General features: G+C 37.8%; 1 protein-coding gene across 13 annotated transcripts in view; it reads left to right on the forward strand.

Annotated features, from left to right (window-relative positions):
* CAST (calpastatin) overlaps window positions 1–20,484 on the forward strand; it is a 127,399-nt gene that overhangs the window by 102,313 nt on the left and 4,602 nt on the right. For all 13 annotated transcript variants that reach the window (XM_036020579.1, XM_036020572.1, XM_036020570.1 and 10 more), the window contains 6 exons: window positions 978–1,076; window positions 4,502–4,603; window positions 5,925–6,014; window positions 7,355–7,399; window positions 7,828–7,920; window positions 9,195–9,266. In XM_036020579.1, coding sequence (XP_035876472.1) covers window positions 978–1,076; window positions 4,502–4,603; window positions 5,925–6,014; window positions 7,355–7,399; window positions 7,828–7,920; window positions 9,195–9,266 — 501 coding nt within the window. The remainder of the gene's footprint in view (window positions 1–977; window positions 1,077–4,501; window positions 4,604–5,924; window positions 6,015–7,354; window positions 7,400–7,827; window positions 7,921–9,194; window positions 9,267–20,484) is intronic.

Here is a 20,484-nt window from a genome sequence, read left to right on the forward strand (position 1 = left end):
GAAGAAATTAAAACCCATTCATCTAAGACAGTTTGACTAAATGTCTTAAGAATGGTGACAATTATTTTCAGTCATTTTATAAGTTAATATTTTTATTAAAATATCAGCAAGTTATTTGATATGACTCAATTCTGAAATAATGCATATATGAATGCAAAAAATATGAAAAAATAATAAAAATTATCTTTCACTCTTTTTAGGGAAGATTAATTTAACTAAACATTGGGCTTTTTTATACAATAATGGTAAAAAAAATACAGTTCTGATTCAGAAAGCAAAATTACAGGTCAATGGAAAAAGAAATCAAGAAATGAATGTAAGTGACAGATTTGGTATATTTTTAAAATGAATGGAAAAATCATTTCAGAAACATTCTGGAGAAATAGGCTATTTAACGTTAAGGAAAAATAATAAAACAAAACTTAGACCATGTAGCAAATAACAGTAGTATATTATTATATCTAATATGTTACCAGAATTTAAAAATATGTGATAAGTACCTGATTTGAGTGAGCAAGGCCATGAGAAACAACCTGCCATTCATTGCTTTTAGCAGGATAAACCCTAGCAACTCCTGAGAGGGCAGTTTGGTGGAACATAGCTAACACCGTAAAAAGAACCACCTCTGGAACTTTGATTCCAGGCAACTAATTACAAGGAAGAAGCTAAAAAACTGCAAACAACCTAAATGTACAACAAAAGATGTGTAACAAACCATGAACTCTGTCATTAGATTGTTGAACAGCATTTAGAATAATAAATAGGAATAGGAAATTGTTGGAAAATAATAACATGGAGTGAGAAATAGAATAGAAATCGCTCTTAAGATTCTGTGCTACTAAGTGTCCATTTGGGTCAAGAGAATTAATAATCATACAGCTATGTTAAGAACTGTATTTAAATGATGGCATTGTAGACATAATTTTGTATATAACATATTAACAAGCAAAATCTCTCCTTTTTATTTTAAACAAAAGCCATTTGAACATGGTAAACTTTCAGCTGCCGTCTCCGAACTGGTTTCCCAAACCCCAGCTCCAGCCACCCAATCTGCAGGCCCACCCCCTGACACTTCGGTAAGCAACATATTTTGTAAATGTTTATTTTCACAGCAACAACAACAGGAAGAAAGAAAACAGGATTCCTGCCTTAGCATAAATGGAAACAGACAAAAATTACTAGGAACACTGGGCACTTTCAGAAGAAGTAAGACTAGGAATTTAGGAAGATGGCAGAATATCCAAATGATTAAATGGAATAATGTATGTGAAAATATTTACACAGTCACAAAGCTTAAATTTTTGCTTCATTAGAACTGAAAGTGCAATGTGCATTGTGTATCTGAATTATTAGATTTTTAAAATTTTTTTAAATTTTAGCTTTCCTGATATTTTATTTTCTCCTTCTTCATATTTTTCTTAACACATGCTATAAATACTATCCATTATTTAACCTCAAGATTATTTTATGGAATTGTTTGGTGTTTGAGCTTCTTCCCCCCAAACTAACAAATATGTCATGGAATAGCATAGTAAAAATTTGTCATTTTCATGCTAGTAATAGAAAAACCTCAGCATCAATATTGTTTTAATTATTCACATGTTCTGAGGCAAGACTATAGGATCAAAGTTTTGCCAGACTTCCTTGATTAATTTTCTGTGCAGCACCAAATGTGAAATTATCGAGGAGACCATGGAACATCAAAAGATAGAGATTGCCCTAAACCAGACCCCCAACTCCTACGGTGGAGAAGTGCCTGGTTTGCTAGATGGAGATGAAGTAGCTTTAGTGAAGTCAGCTATGCTTCCTTTGCTTTTGATGTGGCATCAAAGCTTACTTAGTGCTGTAGTCAGAGATTCTGAATGAATTTTCGTCCTGTTGGGTCAGCCTCAGGGGAATCTGAAAATATCCAGAGGCACAAATGACAAAGCCCAGACCCGGCTTTGGGCAGCTCCACCATTAGCTATAATCCTGAGCTCTCATGAAGCACTTAAAACTAGTAAAATCCTGTGTGTGTGTGACAACCACAGTGATGAAAGTCCCTGTGCAACAGAAAGGAAGAATCGTTAATAACCCAGGCTGCCGTTGACACCTCAGTTCTTAATACTCAGGTGAGACATTATGCCTGGATTGAGGCTGTTAGTAGCCATCTGCAATCAAAAGGCTTTTTTCTTCCTTCTTAGCAAAATTTCCTGACTTTATTTTTTTCTCTTTCAATTATTTTTTATTTTTATTTTTAAATTGCAGTTTATATTTAATATTGTTTTGTATTAGTTTCAGGTGCATAGCATAATGGTTAGGCAATCATATCCTTACAGAGTGTCCCCTCTGCCATATTTCCAGTACCCACCTGGCACCATACATAGTTATTACCATGTTATTGACTGTACTCCCTATGCTGTGCTTTATATCCCTGTGACTATTTTGTAACTACCAATTTGTACATCTAAATCCCTTCACCTTTTTCACCCAGTTCCCCAATGCTCCTTCCCTCTGGCAACCATCAGTCTGCTCTGGGCACCTATGAGTCTGTTTCAAGTTTGTTCATTTATTTTGGTCTTTAGATTCCACATATAAGTAAATTAGTGTGGTTATTTGTCTTTCTCTGACTGACTCATTTCATGTAGCATAATATCCTTTAGGTCCATCCATATTGTTGTAAATGGTAAGATTTCATTCTTTTACTGGGCACTTGGGTTGCTTCCATGTCTTGGCTATTGTTCATAATGCTGCGATGAATATATGGGTGCTTATATCCTTTTGAATTAATGTTTTGGATTTCTTTAAATATATACTCAAAAGTGGAATCACTGGGTGGTGAGGCAATTCCATTTTTAATTTTTTTGAGGAACCTCCATGCTGTTTTCAATAGTGGCTGCACCAATCTATATTTCCACCAGCATTGCACAAGTGTTCACTCTCCCCCACATCCTCGCCAGCACTTGTTTGTTGATTTATTGATGATGGCCATTATGACAGGTGTGAGGTGATATCTCACTGTGGCAGATCCTGGCCAGCAGGATCCATATATGTTGTGGCAGCTCATGAACAAATGCACACAGACAACAGAAGTCCTGTGGAGAAAAAAGGGCGGCATGGCCACTCTGAGAGAGAGAGGGTGAGAGGGCCAGTCAGTTCCTGCCTAGACAAGCTTTTATTGCTTCTCTGGGTACATTACATGGAGGATGGTCCTCATTTACTATGCACAGGTTCACTGCAGGGAATTACCTTTTACAGATAACAAAGGAAAGAATGTTGTTAATTACTTCAAAGAGAAGGATGTTGCAGACCAAGGGGAAAAGTTGTTGAACCGGTCACACTCCATACTTGGGAGGTTTAGCTCAGATTTTAGGAAGTTGCAGTAAACCCTTGCTGCCTCAATTCAGGGTGAGGGAATTTTAGCAAAAGCAAGTCTCATAGCAGTGCAGGTACAATGCAAGCCTGATCCCCCCGGGAAAACCTCTCCATGGGTGTGGTCCTGTGTGTCACATGCACCCCACTGGTTTTCCACGTGAGGGCTGAGCTACATTTCCACATCACATGAAGTGGTTCCTTACATCTCACTGTGGTTTTAATTTGCATTTCTCTGAAGATTAGTGACATTGAGCATCTTTTCATATGCCTATTGGCCATCTGTATGTCTTTTTTGGAGAAGTGTCCATTTTTAAATTGCATTGTTTGTTTGTTTTTTGGTGTTGACTTGTATGGGTTCTTTATACATTTTTAATATTAACCCCTTATCATTGGCAAAATTCATTCTCCCATTCAGTGGGTTGTCTTTTCATTTTGTTGATGGTTTCCTTTGCTGTGCAAAAACTTTTTAGTTTGATATAATTTCTCTTGCCTAAGGAGATATATCAGAAAAAATATTGCCAAAAGAAATGTCAGAGATTTTACTGCCTATGTTTTCTTCTATGAGTTTTATGGTTTTGAGGCTTACATTTAAGCCTCTAGTATAAGAAGGTAGTTTAGTGTCATTTTTTTTGCACATATCTGCCTTTTACAAGTATGGTTTTTTGGGGGGTTTTTTTTTAGATTTTACAAGTATGTTTTAGAATGATACCTTTACTGGTTTTCTCATCAGAGAGTCTAGTTTAAGTTCATATTTTATTTGGAGCCATCACTAAAACTAGGAATAATCTTTATTTAAATGAATGTACTTGGGAATCAAAGAATAAACTAAACTGTAATAATTCATGTGAGTTTTCATTGCTGGGAACACTAGACTGTCACCAGCATTTTGAGACAATCAGGCAGGGAACCCCATCTTTTTAGGAGATACCTGTTTTCTTACAAGGTGAAAGACACCTGGGGATGGGACAGGTGTAGAGAGGTGCAGAGAGGTCACTGAGAGCTGGTGGACAGGGAGAAAAGACCCTGTCCCAGGGCTGGCAGGACAGTGCCTTCCTGTGGAAGTCTTAGTGGCAGTGTTGGGGTCCGCACTCCAGCAGGTGACCTGATTTGGCCCACCAGTGACTAATTCAGATTCACTTTTTAACAGAATGACAAAGAAATTGACGACGCCCTTGATGAACTTGCTGACCGTCTAGGACACAGGCAGCCTGATCCAGATGAGGGCAAACCACTAAAGGATAAAGTCAAGGTAAAAGAGAAAAATAAGTGAAAATTTAAGATATTTTATAGCTTTGAATACCCTACCCTCCACACAGAAAGAAAAAAAAACCACTTCTGACTTTGTGTGGAATTAGTGAACAGTTGGATAACATATCTCATACTTTCCTGTCGGCAGTGTTGTATTTCCTCAGTGAGGACTGTGCTATGTCATAGATTCAGGCAAATGCACTGTTTGTGAGGCCAAACCTTGTTACGATGGAAAAGCACACCTCCGCTCTGTTAATTTTATTCTCTTCCCAAATTAACTTTTCTTGATTTTGTCTGGTAATGAAACATCACATATATGATACCCGGATGTGTGCCATTTTTGGGTTGACACACTCTGCGTATGCCGTGGCAGGAGTTACCCTAGCAGCCTGGTCCGCCCTCATAACTAACTCTGCACACAGACTCCGGAAGGAGGAGAGCTTTGACCAGGAGTTTGACGCTGTGCCGAGGGCTGTCTACAAGGAACAAACGGTTAACTCTCCATGTCTTATGCAACATGTATAGGGACTTATTGATACTTAGCATACAGTCAACAATCCGCAATTCAACAGTCCATGTAGCCTGGAATCAGGAAGCAACTGACTGTCCGAATTGGTGTCCCATAGACAGCATTTCAAAGAATGGTTACATCCTGATTCTATCATTGTCATAGGAACATTGATGTGAACTTAACCTATATTTGAAAAATTAAATTATAATGATGCAGAAAAATAAAATCTAAAGCACCCCCTCCCTAGGTGGAGGAGAGTTAGGGTCACTGAATTTGTGACAGTGACCAGCCACACCCCACTGAGGTGGGGAGGTTGGATGGTAGGTGCTGCTTAACAACGGGTGTCCCCTCACTTGCAACATAAGCAGTCAGCACATCCATTCAGATTTGCTGTGCATCCTGGTCCTTCAGCTTTACTTATAAACAGTGGTTATTATTACCTCTCTCAGTGCCAAGGTGCAGTGATTTGATTTCTTTATTTGAAAAGTGAAACACACAGATATTTTATGTCCTTGGGTTTTATCTCTTCACATAGTTTCTGAGGATAATTTTCTAATCATTTATTTCAGTTTAAAATATAGGTAGGAAAGTCACAGATGTAATCTGACATATAGAAGCACATGAGTTTACTTTTTTTGGTCAACTAATGGCCTGTTCAGTTATCCAGTGTGTTACTCTCTTGCTTAAAAAATAAAGACGGTTACATTTTTGCCTCAGAAAAGTACAATAAATGCTGAGTGCTGCACTTCAGAATGTATCCTATGAGCAAAAGAGGAAAGGAATATTAATTATATCTATTCAATGTTTATAGGAAAAAGTTAAAGCTGAACACAGAAACAAGCTGGGAGAGAGAGATGACACCATCCCCCCTGAATACAGACATCTCTTGGATAAAGATAAGGTAAGTGAAGGCGGAGGTCCACATTGGGTGTATATGACAAAGCTTTTTACATTCAAACTCCACTTGAAATGAATAGGAGTTGCACTTTAACAACAGCATAGAAATGTAATGTGACTATTTTTAATGTGCCCCTGTCAAACAGGCTGTCAAGGATTCTATTTAATATTTATTTGAGCCAATAAAACTTATTGTTTAGTTATGCTGGACACCTTGGTGTAAAGAGAGTTGAACAATGTTCAGTCACTCACTGATGCTCAACAATGATTCCAAGGCATGTACACAGATGAACCCCTTTTACAAGAAAAGGCTATAAAAAAGTGATATTTGTAATCCTGACTGAAGCAGAGTCTCTCTGTTTAAGATCAATAAAGGAGCTAGCATTGGAATAGTTAATAGGGCAGATAAGGTACCTCCAAGACCTGGGGTCTCCCTTTCTTCCTTCTCCTACACTGTTGAGGGAAGACAGGCAAAACCATATTCTCAATCACAAGTCCTGTTTCTATATCTAAATATATTGTCAAGAAGGCCTGGCCTGTGTCTCTAACATGGAAGCCATTTTTTCTTAGGTCAGCCTGCCCTGTACCTCACCCCTTCACGTTAGGCTCCTAGTTGTAAGTTAATTAGATGATAAATAACCCTTTCCAGGCTTTTTCACCAAAGGAGAACAAGGAAGTCCAAATTACACCCTCTCTGTACTGCTTCATTTGATTTAAATGGTATTACCAACTTGAGTGTCGTTTCATACAGGAATCACTTCTCCTTGCTTTTATTCTGTATTCCCCAAGAGAGCAGTTCTGCACCCTGCTACAGTCCTCCCTGCTCTGATGGTACCACTGGACCCTGTGTGTGTTCTTTGGAAAATATATTATCTAATGTCCTTGCCTTCGTAGACGGGAAAAATCCCTGATGAGTTGTACTCATAATCCTGATTGAAAAAAAATAACCCTAATACATCTGTAGACTGTTCCAGTGCCTCAGATCCTTCTGAAATATGATAAGCTATAATAAATAGGACATAAAATACAAGTTACTTTTTGTAACATTTTAAGCAAAATTTTAATGTGATGGCAGAAAGTTCCTGAATAATTAGTGTTTCTTTCACTTCCAGGACCAGACTTTCCCTCTTGTATTTTCCCCAGGAATATTGAAATAGTTGCAGGGTGGTACTTAGCCAAAGTTGGTGGGGAAATAGGAGGGATCCAGGTTAATCAGTTGTGGCAGATAGGTACTCTCCCAGTCAAGTAATTGGATAATATACATGCATTATATAAATACTGACTACACCTAAGTAAACCTTTACAAAAATTTATGTCTAACCAATATTCTGCTTTGTGTTTAAGGGCAAACCAGTGGCGCCCCCAACAGAGAAACCCAAGGAATCAAAGGTACGTACCACAACTGCATGCTTGTATAATTTATTTTTAATTGCAGCTGCAACTGGTGCAGTTTAGAAATCTAAAATTTATTGAATGCTTACCCTGTGCTTGGTATGATGCCAAGTGCATTTAGGATTATGTGTATTATTTCTCTCTCAGTCTTCCCAAGAGCCCTTTAAAATAGGCAGTTCCATTTTCCATATAGAAAATCAAGGCTCAGAGAAGACCAAGCAACTTGTATAAAAGAATAGAATAAAATAAAGCTGTCACTGTTTTCCTGTTTTACTATCTCCTTTATGATATATTACTTCATCAGGAAAGGAATGTCAGCAAGGTTTTTAATAAGTGTCGTTGATTTTTGGTGATGTGGGGAAGCCACTCCATAGCATTTTTGCCTTGTGTTTGTTCACTGCCGGTTACTTCTGTTAATACCTCAGAAACCTGAGGATGGCCAAGACCCCATCGATGCTCTGTCAGGGGATTTAGACAGCTGTCCTCCAACTACAGAAACCTCCGAGAACACAGCAAAGGTACTGTGCTTTTTCATACTTACTTTCTTTGAATGTGTGTTCATGTGTGTATACACATGTATGCATATAATTCTGCTACCTCACAAACACTAGTTGGTACATTTCTTGTCTTTTTCCATATGTATGTATTTTACATATTTGTACTCCGAGTCCGTATAGTATACTGCTTAACATTACTTCATAAATGCTTTCCAGGTTGCTTCTCTATTGCCATCATTTTTTATTGCCACACTGTATTGCTGTGTAACAAGAATGCTTTGCCTGTGTTTATTTAAAATGAAAGGGGTCCCTTACTCCACCGCACTCTCTTGTGTCCACAGACCTGGGGTTTCCTTCCCATCCATCAGGACCCAGTTCAACCCTCAGCTCCTTCAGGAAGACTTTCCTTACTGCTTCTCCCTTCCCAGGCCACAGCTGGAAGCCTTTCCTCCTTCCCTGCCCCCTGCGTTGCCTAGAGTTACACGTGTAGTGCACCACCGAGCTGTGTACTTTACGCAGTAGTGATGTGTCTTTCACCTCTCCGCTCAGGACTAGCAAAATGTCTGGTATATAGCAGATTCTCCAAATCTGAGATTCTCCAAATGAAAAAAGTAATATGTAATGCAACAAGTGTGCATGTGTGGCATTTTACCTATAAATTATACCCTTCCTTGTTATTTTCAGAAGAATTAATAGTGTAGATCACAGTTTGCTATTGCTTTGGTGTTATTAATCATATCTCCCATCACTGAATTGCCATTCCTTCCCCTACTGAGTGACTTAATTTCTAGTCTTTCTCAGCATCTGATTCCTGCCTCCTGGAAACTCATAATTAACGCCTTTCTAGTGAGTGGGCTTTATTTTTATGTGTGACTTGCCCCAGCTGTCTGTGGTTGTCTCCATTGTTACATTTATCTTCTATAACACTGAAAACAATGTCCTATTCTTAGTCTATAGTACATAAAAACCAATCCCAAGAGAAATAAGCTGTGTGTTGATGAGAAAATGTGCTCTGGGTGAATCATGCATCATGGAAATTGGCAGAGCATCATTGTGACCCACATTTCCTCCATTTTTATCCTTTTTACCCCCCCCCCCACCTTAACCATTTCTGTGTACATTCACCATGGTTCAAAAAATTGTGATTAAAACACCCAAAATTTTCCATTATTTAATTAAATTGAAGGTTTCCAGGCTGCTAAAAAGAATAGTCTGAATTGATTAATTACAGCCAATACCTAATTGCTAGGTGGATTGATGATAGCAATAGCCTCATTACCTTTCCTTTGCTTTAGGACAAAAAGGAAAAGACTGCTTCCACCTCCAAAGCACCCAAGAATAAGGGGAAAGCAAAGAATTCTGCAAAGGTAAACAAAGCAGTTAAATATATTGCAAATTAATTTAGCAATTGCATAAAATGGCATTTAACCTTTTAGTCATTTAATTTGATTGGAATCTATTTAGGATAAAATAATTTAAGCATTAAGTACTATCTATCCACTAGCCTGTCTTGGTAAAGAAATTGAAGGTATTTTTTTAAATTGTTGTGCAATTACAACTGTCCCCATTTCCCCACCATTACCTTCCCCCACCTTACCTACCCCCACCTCCCACATTCAGTCCTCCCACTCTGCCTCCATTGTCTTTGTCCATGCGTCCTTTATACATGTTTCTTGACAACCCTTCCCTTCTTTGCCCTATTATCCTCCTCCCCACTGCCCCTCTGATTACTGTCAGTTTGTTCTTTATTTCAATGTCTTTGGTTCTATTTTGCTTGCTTCTTTGTTTTGTTGACTAATCTCCACTTACAGGTGAGATCATATGGTATTTATCTTTCATCACCTGGTTTATTTCACTTAGCAAAATGCTCTACATCTATGCTGTCTTGAAGGGTAGGAGTTCCTATTTTCTTTCTGCTGCATAGTATTACATTGTGTAAGTGTACCATGGTTTTTTGATCCACTCATTTAATGATGGGCATTTATGCTGTTTCTAGCATTTGGCTATTGTTAATTGAGCTGCTAAGACTTTTTTTTTTTTAGCTAACCAGTACTTTAGTAATATGAATGAACATTCTTAACACAACTGTTGAAACACCACCAAAGTCCTATGCTGATCTAGAGAATATTGCACAAAATACTGATGAGACCACTGTAATTTTATGGTGCCCAATGTTAGCTAAGCAGTCTGTGCTGGCCTCTTCCTTTCTAACACATTCCCCTACTGTCTACAGATGGCCTTGACTTCTACTTCAAAGAGAAAAATTGAGGCCACCCTGCAGAAAAATCCCTAAGGTCATCCTCCACTTACCCACTGACAAGCCCTCTCCCGGCTTCCTACTCTTCAGCTTCTTCTCTCTCAGCTGTCAATAATCCACTCTCTCCAAAGTCTTTACTCTCTTCATCTCAGTTTTTCCTTTTATAATATGTTTAAGTTTTTTTCACCACTTTAAAAGCAATATTCAAACTTAGAAGCCCTTCTGCCTACCACCCTAACCCCATCCTTGAAAGAGCTAAGATTTCTTCCTCTTCTTAAGCTCTGCCTGAGATCGGCAATGACATGCTGGTTGCTGTATCATTAATTCCTCCCTAGTTTAGCTGATCTCTCAAAATGCTTTGGGGCCTTAGACCTGATGCTGTGATGTGACTGAGAGCTTGGGGACTATTGGGACGTATGGATGCATTTTCCACCTTCACCTCTCTAAAGTCCCAGACCACCACTTCTGACAACACAGTTCCCCTTGTGTCATCACACATTGATGGTACAAGTTTGCCTGCATTCCATTACATCTAAATCACCATCAGTTATAAAATAAACCATGACTTTGTGTCTCATTAAGGAAATAATGTGATTATGATATACTGTTCATTGTAAGAACCTCTGCAAATTGAGACATTTTAAAAGGCCGGGGAATACCACCAGAAAATGTAGTTTTAGAATATAGAGGTAGTATATAGAATTAGGGAAGATCTTAGAGTTTCTATAATCCAAAATATTAATTTGATACCACCTGGGAGGAAAGACTATTAGGATATAATTTTTCATGTTGCTCTAGAGAGTAAAACTGAGGCTAATGAGTGGAAGCCACAGGTTCCAGTTTCTTAGAATTGGGCCTTGATGGAACAGAACAGTTGGGAGCATTATTCAAATTATGGCAACTGTTGTCAGGGAAGGAATGGAAGTTAGATTAGACAACCTCTGGATCCCTTCCAATTCTTAGAACATGTGATTCAGATAGTTATTACTATGATCCCTTAACTATAATGATGAATTGATAGTACATCTTTAAAAACAATATTCCAGCTACATCAAAACTCTTTAAAACAAGATAGTTCTAGTTCAAGATGGCAACATAGGAAGAGCCTGGATTCACCTCCTTCCATGGACACACTAAATCTATAGGTGAAACAATTTTCTCCAAAAAAAAATACAGAAACTAGCTGAGTAACTCTTACTCATTGGGCAAATGAGGAAAAAAAAACCCACATCAAAAGAGATAGGAGAGGGCGGGATACAATCTTGCCATAAATCTTACCCTCAGTATGGCAACCCACAATTGAGGGTAACTCAAAATCCAGAACTTCTCCCTAAAGAACTAAGTTTGAAGCCCATATTTGGCACCCCAACTTACAAGAACTGCACCTGAAAGACTAGGTCTCAAGACATCTGGCTTTGAAAGCCAACAAGGCTTGTATCCATAAGACCTACGAAGCTATAGTGAACTGATAAAATGGGCCTTAAAGGGCTTGCATGCTTAGACTGAACAGTGCTAGAGCCCAGTGCAGAGGCCACAGATAGAGAGGCTCCTAGACCTTCTATGAAAGAGTCTTAAATAGCATAAGTGTCAGCATGAAGGACAGCCATCTAATTTAGCACACACCTAGAGGCCTGCTGAATTATTTACCAGGGACAGTGGCTGATGGATGCTTTCTTGCTCTCACCTTCGCTCCAGCCAGTGAGTGCCATCTTTGCACTCACCCACTGCTTCACTCCAGCTTGCCAGTACCTCCTGGAAAGGAGTTTGCACCCTCCTCTGGTGCCTCAATTATTTGCAGCTTCTCCCAGCAGACACCTCTAGATCACCTGGTTCTGGTGGCCAGTGGGACTTAACCCTTATGATCCCACATAACTACATATTTGCATCCTTTAAAATCTGCTGCCTGAGGTCCTGGTGTCCAGTCAGCCTGAACCTAGGTGCTGACTGAGATGCTCTCCCCTTTGGAACACTGACAGATCTCAGCACACTCTTGACTACTGGGAGCTCCTAAGATTAAAGAGCTGCTTAGACAATCACAAAGGTTTGAGAGACAGCCAAGATCCAGGACAAGGTTGATTGATAAGGTTCATTTCCATCATAAGGCCACCTCTTCAAGACTGGAAGAGGTAACTGTGTTATCTAAAGCATAGAAACCAACACAAAGTATCCAAGAAAATGAAGGCAGAGGAATGTGTTAAAGGAAAAAAAAAGACAAAGCCACATAAAAAGTCCATAATGAAATGGAGATAAGTGACTTACCTAATAAACTGTTCATAATAATGGTCATAAAGATGCTCATTGAATTCCAGGAGGCCCACAAAGGAGAAGAATGGGTGAATACAAAACTTCAACAGAGTTAGAAAATATATGAAAGTACCAAATAGAAGTCACAGAGCTAAAGGATATAATAATTAAACTGAAATACACACTAGAAGGGCTCATTGGCCACTAGTGAAGAAGGGATGGGAAGATGGCAGTGGAACTCAATCAGAGTAACAAAGAGAAAACAGAGTGGGAAAGAAAATGAAAACAGCTGGAGGCCAACGTTTGCATTATAGGGATTCGAGAAGGAGAAGAGAGAAAGAGGCAGAAAACTTCCCTAACTTGGGGAAGGAAACGAACGTCCAGATCCAGAAAGCCCAGAAAGTTCCAAATAAGATGAACCCAAAGAGACCCACACTAAGACACATTAAAATTAAGTTAAATAATTAAAAAGTCAAAGACAAGGAGACAATCTCAAAAGCAGTAAGAGAAAAACGATTTCTTATGTACAAGGGAGCTCCCATAAGACTATCAGATTTTTCAGCAGAAACTTTCCAGTCTACAAGGTACTACTATACATTCAAAGTGCTGAAAGGAAATAAAACTTCCAGCCAAGACTGTTCTACCCAGTAAAGTTGTCATTCAGAAATGAAGGAGGCCAGACACGCAAAAGGCTAACGGAGTTCACCACTGAACTGGCCTTGCAAGGAATGTTAAAGGGACTTCTTGAAGGTAAATGAAAGGTTGCTAGTGAATTACAGGAAAACATTTAGGAAAGTAAAATACAAATAACTGGTAAAAGTACGTATTGAGTTGGCTAAAAAGTCTGTAACATTTTTTTCCACATGATGGCTCTAGTAGTGTTTAGTTGTCTTTAACTTCATTTGAAACAATTCTGTTAGATTGTATTATGGCAGCCTTTCATATCAGTGTTCATTTAAAATAAAACTTATAATTGGTGAAATTTTATGCAGCCATTTTAATATTGAAGATGGAAGAAAATATAAAGCGTAATATACTGAAAATTTTGCATTATTTCAAGGAAGGTAAAAATGCAACTGAAACACTAAAAAAAGATTTGTGCGGTTTATAGAGAAGGTGCTATGACTGACTGGACCTGTCAAAAGTAATAAACATCTTGTACTATTGACATTTTGGCCAAATAATTCTCTGCTGTGCTGCTCTCGTACGCATTGGAAGATGTTACCCAGGGCCTCCGTCCACTGGAAGCCAATAGTGAGAGACAGCTGACATACTCAAAATACTCAAATCAATAAAGTTATTGGTGAAAATAAAAAATGTGTCTTATTTTTCAGAAAAAAACATAATGGACTTTTTGGCCAACCCAATTAATCACTTAAACTTAGTAGGAAGGTTAAAAGACAAAAGGTAAAACAAATCATTGTAACTACAGTAATTAAAGGATATACAATATAAAAGGATGTGAAATATGACAAAAATATAAAATGGCTTGGGGGTGTAGAGCTTTGGAATGGATTCAAAAGTTATCAACTTAAAACAGGCTGTTATAAATATGAGTTGCTATTTGTAAGCCTCATGGTAACCACAAAGGTAAATGGTGTAGCAGATACACAAAAGATAAAAAAAAAAGGAATCCAAAGCATACCACTACAGAGAATCACGAAATCACAAATGAAGATCTCAAGAAAAGAAGAAACAGAGGAATTGCGAAACAGCCAGAAAACAATTAAGAAAGTGGCCATAAGTACCAACTATCAGTAATTCCTTTAAATGTAAATTCTCCAGTTAAAAAACAGAGTGGCTGAATGGATGAATAAACAAGACTCATCTATATGCTGCCTATGAGCAATTTACTGAGAAGTGAAGGGATGGAAAAAGATAGCCCATGCAAATGGAAACAAACAAACAAAACCACCCTGGGGCAGCTATATTTAGACAAAATAAGCCCTAACACTGTGGCTAAGAGTGATATCACCATCACGGCAGCGTGAGTCACTCCTTTTTCCTTTCCCCTTCAGTTTACAACTATTCGCACTTCCATAACTGAGCACAAGTGACTTTGCACAGCACACCAGGGTACCTGAGGGACCCTTCCATCTGAGCTTTTGAAATGGGGTGGATTGGCCCTCAGAAGAGGTGAGGGGCCAGGAGAGTGGTTGCCTAGGCAGTGGCAACCTTGCTGGCAGAGGGGGTGGAGGGTGAAGGAGGTGAGTGGGGATCTTTCCAGCCAAGCATGCTGCAAGTCGAGGGACCCACTGCTTGCTTTGAGGAGAGACTGCAGTGATGACTGGTGGAAGGGAAGGGGGGGGGGGGGGGGGGGGAGAGGAGGGGAAGAAGGCAGAGAGAGAACTGAAAAGAACTCATTTCTGCATGGAGATTACAGCAAGGAGTCTATCAACAGACTTCCAGGACTCCCCAACTCACAGACCCCCCTACTGGGCTATGGGCACACCTAAAGCTCCATGTGCTGAGCACACATCTCTGCCCACACTGCCACCAGGCTTTTAATATTTTTTTAAAGCCAGCTTGTATTTACAGGCACGCTCCCAACTTTAGCAGCAAATCAGTTCCACTAAGAGAAACCAAAAACTTGTGCTATTCCGCCAACATCTGGAAAAGGAAAAGTATTCTAATTGCCAGTCTGTTGAACAGAATCAAAGGGAACAAAGCCTTACCTAAATAAGAAAGGCGTTGGCTACTTCAAATGCAATGGCAGAGGCACATTTCAACAACTGCTATAAAAATTTCATCGTAATACAGTATCACAGAGAGAAAACCAGTTCTGCAGCAAATGCAAAGACATATGGACTGTTACTGATAAAGAATTCAAAATACCTGTTATGAAGAAACTCAACAACCTTCAAGAAAACATAAGCCATTCAATGAACTCATGAATAAAATTAACGAACAGAAGGAGTATTTTACCAAGATGAAAATTATTTAAATAAAGAACTAAACAAAAAATCTGGAGCTAAAGGATTCATTAAATGAGATTCAGAATGCATTAGAAAAGCTTTGAAAATGGAGTAGGTAAGACTGGAGAAAGGTGAGAGAATAAAGACTTTTTAAAAGTGAGGAAACCCTATGAGAGCCATCAGACTCCATTATAAAAGCCAGTGTAAGAATAATGGGCATGTCAGAAGGAGAAGAGGGCAGAGAGTATACTTAAAGGATAGCTGAGACTTCCCAAAACTGGGGAAGAAACTAGATGTAAAAGGTCCATGAAGCTAATAGAACACCTTATTATCTCAGTCCAAAAAAGACCTTATCCAAGACACAGTGTAATAAAACTGTCAAAAGTCAAAGATAAAGAATTTTAAAAGACAGCGACGATAAAAAGAAAGTAACCCACAAAGTAACCTCCATTAAACTATCAGCAGATTTTTCAGCAGAAACTCTGCAGTCCAGGAGAGAGCAGAATGACATATTCAAAGGATTGAAAGATGGAAATTTCCAACCAAGCATACTCATTTTTGCAAAGTTACCCTTGAGATGTGGAGAAATAAAGGCTTTTCCAGGCAGACAAAAGTTCACTAGCACTAGAACAGCCTTTCAAGAAATGCTGAAAGGAGTTCAGCAAAGAGAAGAGTACATGAAACTTTGATTATGATGATATTCAGAATTAGAAAACTCTGAATCTATCTTAGAAAGCTGTGTTAAACAATTATAGCATAAAGGTTAAAGGGAAGAAGCATTAAAAATACAGCTACTATGATTTGTAAGAAATTCACAGTATTAAAAAGATGTGTTATAAAAATATAAAGGGAGGGAATAAAAGGATGGAAACTTACAGGCAAATTAAGATAAATTGCTATCAGCAGAAAAGGGACTATTTTATCTATGATTTTTTTTTGTAAACCACATAGTAACCACAAAGCAAAAATCTAGTGCAGAAACACAAAACAAAAAATGGTAGGGGTGGGAGGAAATGAACAAGTCCCTGTGGAAAACCACAAACTTGATAAGGTAGACAGAAAGAGAAGGAAAAAGAAACAATGGCAATACAAAACAACCAGAAGGCAAAAGGTAAAATGACAGTAGTAAGTCCTTACATATTATCACCCTAAATGTGAATGGATTGAATTTACCAGTTCAAAGGCACAGAGCGGTGAAAGAATAAGAAAACACAAGACCCAACTAATGCTGCCCACAGATAAATATTTATGCACCCTCACTGGAGTTTGTAAATATGTAAAGCAAATATTAACAGACCTAAAGGGAGAAATAGACAGCAAAACAATAATAGTAGAGGACTTGAATGAATACCCTACTTTCATGAATGGGTAAATCACCCAGACAGAAATCAATAATAAATGACACATTCAATCAGATGGAATTTATACACACACACAAACACAGACACACAAAAGAGCATTCCATCCAAAAAACAACAGAATATACATTCTTCTCCATTGCATGTGAAATATTCTCCAGAATAGATTATGTTAGGCCACAAATAAGTCTTAATAAATTTAAGAAGACTGAAATTATATTGAGTATCATCTTGAACCACAATGGTATGAAACTAGAAATAATTACAAGAAGAAAACTGAGAAATTCACAAATATGTGGAAATTAAACAATGTGCTACTTGAAAGCCAATGGTTAAAGAATGTATTAAAAGAAACATTTTGTAAATACTTTCAGACAAGTGAAAATGGACATGCAGTATACCAGAGCTTATGGGATACAGCAAAAGCAGTTCTAAGAGGGAAGTTTGTAGTGATAAATGCCCATGTAAAGAAACAGAAAAGTCTCAGATAAACATTACTCTTCAAGAAACTTGGGGAAAAAACAAACAAAAACCTCACAGTTCCTGTAATAGAGATTAGAAATAATCTAAATGCAATAGAAATTAGAAATACAATAGAAAAGATCAATGATACTAATAGCTGGTGTTTTGAAAGATAAAATTGAGAAACCTTTAGCTGGACTCACCAAGAAAAATAGAGAGGACTTAAATCAGAAAGAAAAGATGTTCCAACTGGTACCTCAGAAATTGATTTGTAAGAGATTGGTATCAACAGTTTTATGCCAAGAAATTAGACAATTTAGAACAAAAGGATAAATTCCTAGAAATACACAGTCTTCCAAGACTGAATCTTGCAGAAATGGAAAACCTGAATAGATTACTAGCAAGGAGAATCACTAATCAAACACCTCGCAACAGCCCTTACTGGTGTGGCTCAGTTGGTTGGGTGTCATCTGGCAAAGCGAAAGGGCACATACCCAGGTTGTGGGTTCAGTCCCCAATCAGGGCACATACAAGAGGCAACTGACCAATGTATCTCTCTCACATCAGTGTTTCCCTGCCTATCTTTCTCCCTCCATTCCCCTCTCCCTAAAAAATAAAAATCTTTTCAAAAACCCTCCCGACAAACAAAAGTCCAGGACCAGACAGCTTCCCTAGTGAATTCTACCAAACATTTAAGAAAGAATTAATACAAATCCTTCTCAAACTCTTCCAAGAAATAGAAGGGGAAGGAATACTTCCAGTCACATTTTACAATACCAGCATTACCCTGATACTAAAGCCAGACAGGGATGCTACAAGAAAATAAAATTACAGACCAATGTCCCAGAAGAACACAGATGCAAAAGTCCTCAACAAAAGATGAGCAAACTGAGTTCAACAATACAGTAAAAGTATAATACACCATGATCAAGTAGAATTCATTCCAGGGATTCAAGTTTGGTTCAACATATGCAAATCAGTCAGTGTGATACACCACATTAATAAAATGAGGGATTAAAACCACATGCTCATTTCAATAAATGAAGAAAAAGCATTTGACAATTCAACATCCATTTATGATAAAAACTCTCAACAAAGAGGGTATAGAGGGAATGTACCTCAGCATAATGGCCATGTGTGATATATGGCCTACAGCTAACATATACTCAATGATGTATAACTGAAAGCTTTTCTTCTAAGATCTGGAACAAGGCAAAGATGTCCCCTCTCTCCACTTTAATCCCACATAGTTCTGGAAGTCCTAACTAGGAGAATTAGTCAAAAGAAGGAAGTAAAAGGTATCCAAGTTGGAAAGGAAGAGGTAAAACTGTCACTATTCACAGATGACATATTATTTATAGAAAATTCTGAATACTCTACCAAATACTGTTAGAATAAATGAATTTAGTAAATATGCAGCATACAAAATCAATATACAAAAATCTGTTGCATTTCTACACACTAATAAAGTATCAGAAAGAGAAATTAAGAAACAATCCTATTTACAACTGCATCAGAAAGCATAAAATACCTAGGAATAAATTTAACCAAGGAGGTGAGAGACCTGGACACTCTGAGACATTAATGAAAGAAATAGAAGAAAACACAAATAAAAGGAAAGAGATTTCATGCTCATGGACTGGAAGAAATAACATTAAAATGTCCATACTACCCAAAACAATCTACAGATTCAATGTAATCCTTATCAAAATTGGAATTTTTCACAGAAATAGGGCAATCCTAAAATTTGTGTGGAACCACAAAAGATGCTAAATAGTCAAAGAAGTCTTGAGAAAGAAGGACAAGGCTGGAGGCACACACTCCCTGATTTCAAATTATAGTACCATTGTAACCAAAACAGTACAGTAATTACAGAAGAATTAACTCAAAATGGATTAAAAACTTGAGTATAATATCTGAAACAATAAAATACATAGAAGAAACATGGCTAATAAACTTACAGACCTTGGTCTCAGAAGGTGTTTTGTGAACTCGGTCCCAAAGACAAGGGAAGTAAAAGCAAAAATAAATAAATGGGACTACATCAAACTAAAACATTCCTGCATCTCACACACACACACACACACACACACACACACACACACAAATCAACAAAACAAAAAAGTGACCAATTAAATGGAAGAAAATATTTGCAAACTATACACCTGATAAGGGGCTAGTATCCAAAATCTATAAAGAACTCATGCAGCTCAACAAAAATAAACAATTGAATTTAAAAAATGGGGAGAGGACCTGAATACTTTCCCAAGAAGACCTACAGATGGCTAACAGAGATATGGAAAGATGTTCAACTTCACTAACTATAAGTGAAATGCAAATCAAAACTACATGAGGCAACACTTTGTACCTGTTACAATGGCTATTACCAATAAAACAAGAAATAACAAGTGTTGGGAGGATGTGGAGGAAGGGATCCCTCCTTCACTGCTGGTGGGAATGTAAAGTGGTACTGGCTCAATGGAAAACAGTGTGGAGGTACATACTTCAAAAAACTAAGAATAGAGCTACCATGTGATACAAAAATCCCTCCTTTGAGTATCTACTTGAAAACACTTATTTGTAAAGATATTTGTACCCTATATTCATTATTCACAATAGCCAAGACATAGAAACAACCTAAGTATCCTTTGACTGACAGTTTGATAAAGAAGATGTGGTACAAATACACAAGAGAATACTACTCAGCTGTTAGGAAGATGAAATATTGCCATTTGCAACAATATGAATGGATCTTGAGTATCATGCTAAGTCAAATAAGTTGGACAAGAACCATGTGATTTCACTCATGTGTCATATGTAAAACAAAAAAACAAACCAAACTCATCAGTACAGACAACAGTATGGTAGTTGCTGGAGGGGAAGGGAGGTGGAGGGAAGATGAAGAGGATAAAGGGGGTCAAATATATAGTGACAGAAGGAAACCAGACGGGTGGTGAGCACACAATGAAATATACAGATGACAAATTATAAAGTTGAACACCTGAAACTTACATAATGTTATTAACCAATATTACCCCAATAAATTTAATTAAAAAGTAATTTTAAAAAATCAGTATGCTATCGGCATAAACAGACCCATAGATCAATGTAACAGAATAGAGAGCCCAGAAATAAGCCCACAAATACGTGGTTGATTAGTTTATGACAAAAGAGACAGGAATATACAATAGAGAAAGGGCAGTCTCTTCAATAAATAGTGCAGGGGAAATGGGACAGACATGTGCAAAATGAAACTGGACCGCTATTCTACACCATACCCAAAAGTTAACTCAAAATGGATTAAAGACTTAAACATAAGACCTGAACCATATAAAACTCCTAGATGAAA

Source organism: Phyllostomus discolor, chromosome 3, assembly GCF_004126475.2.
Source record: "Phyllostomus discolor isolate MPI-MPIP mPhyDis1 chromosome 3, mPhyDis1.pri.v3, whole genome shotgun sequence".
Classification (NCBI taxonomy): domain Eukaryota; kingdom Metazoa; phylum Chordata; class Mammalia; order Chiroptera; family Phyllostomidae; genus Phyllostomus; species Phyllostomus discolor.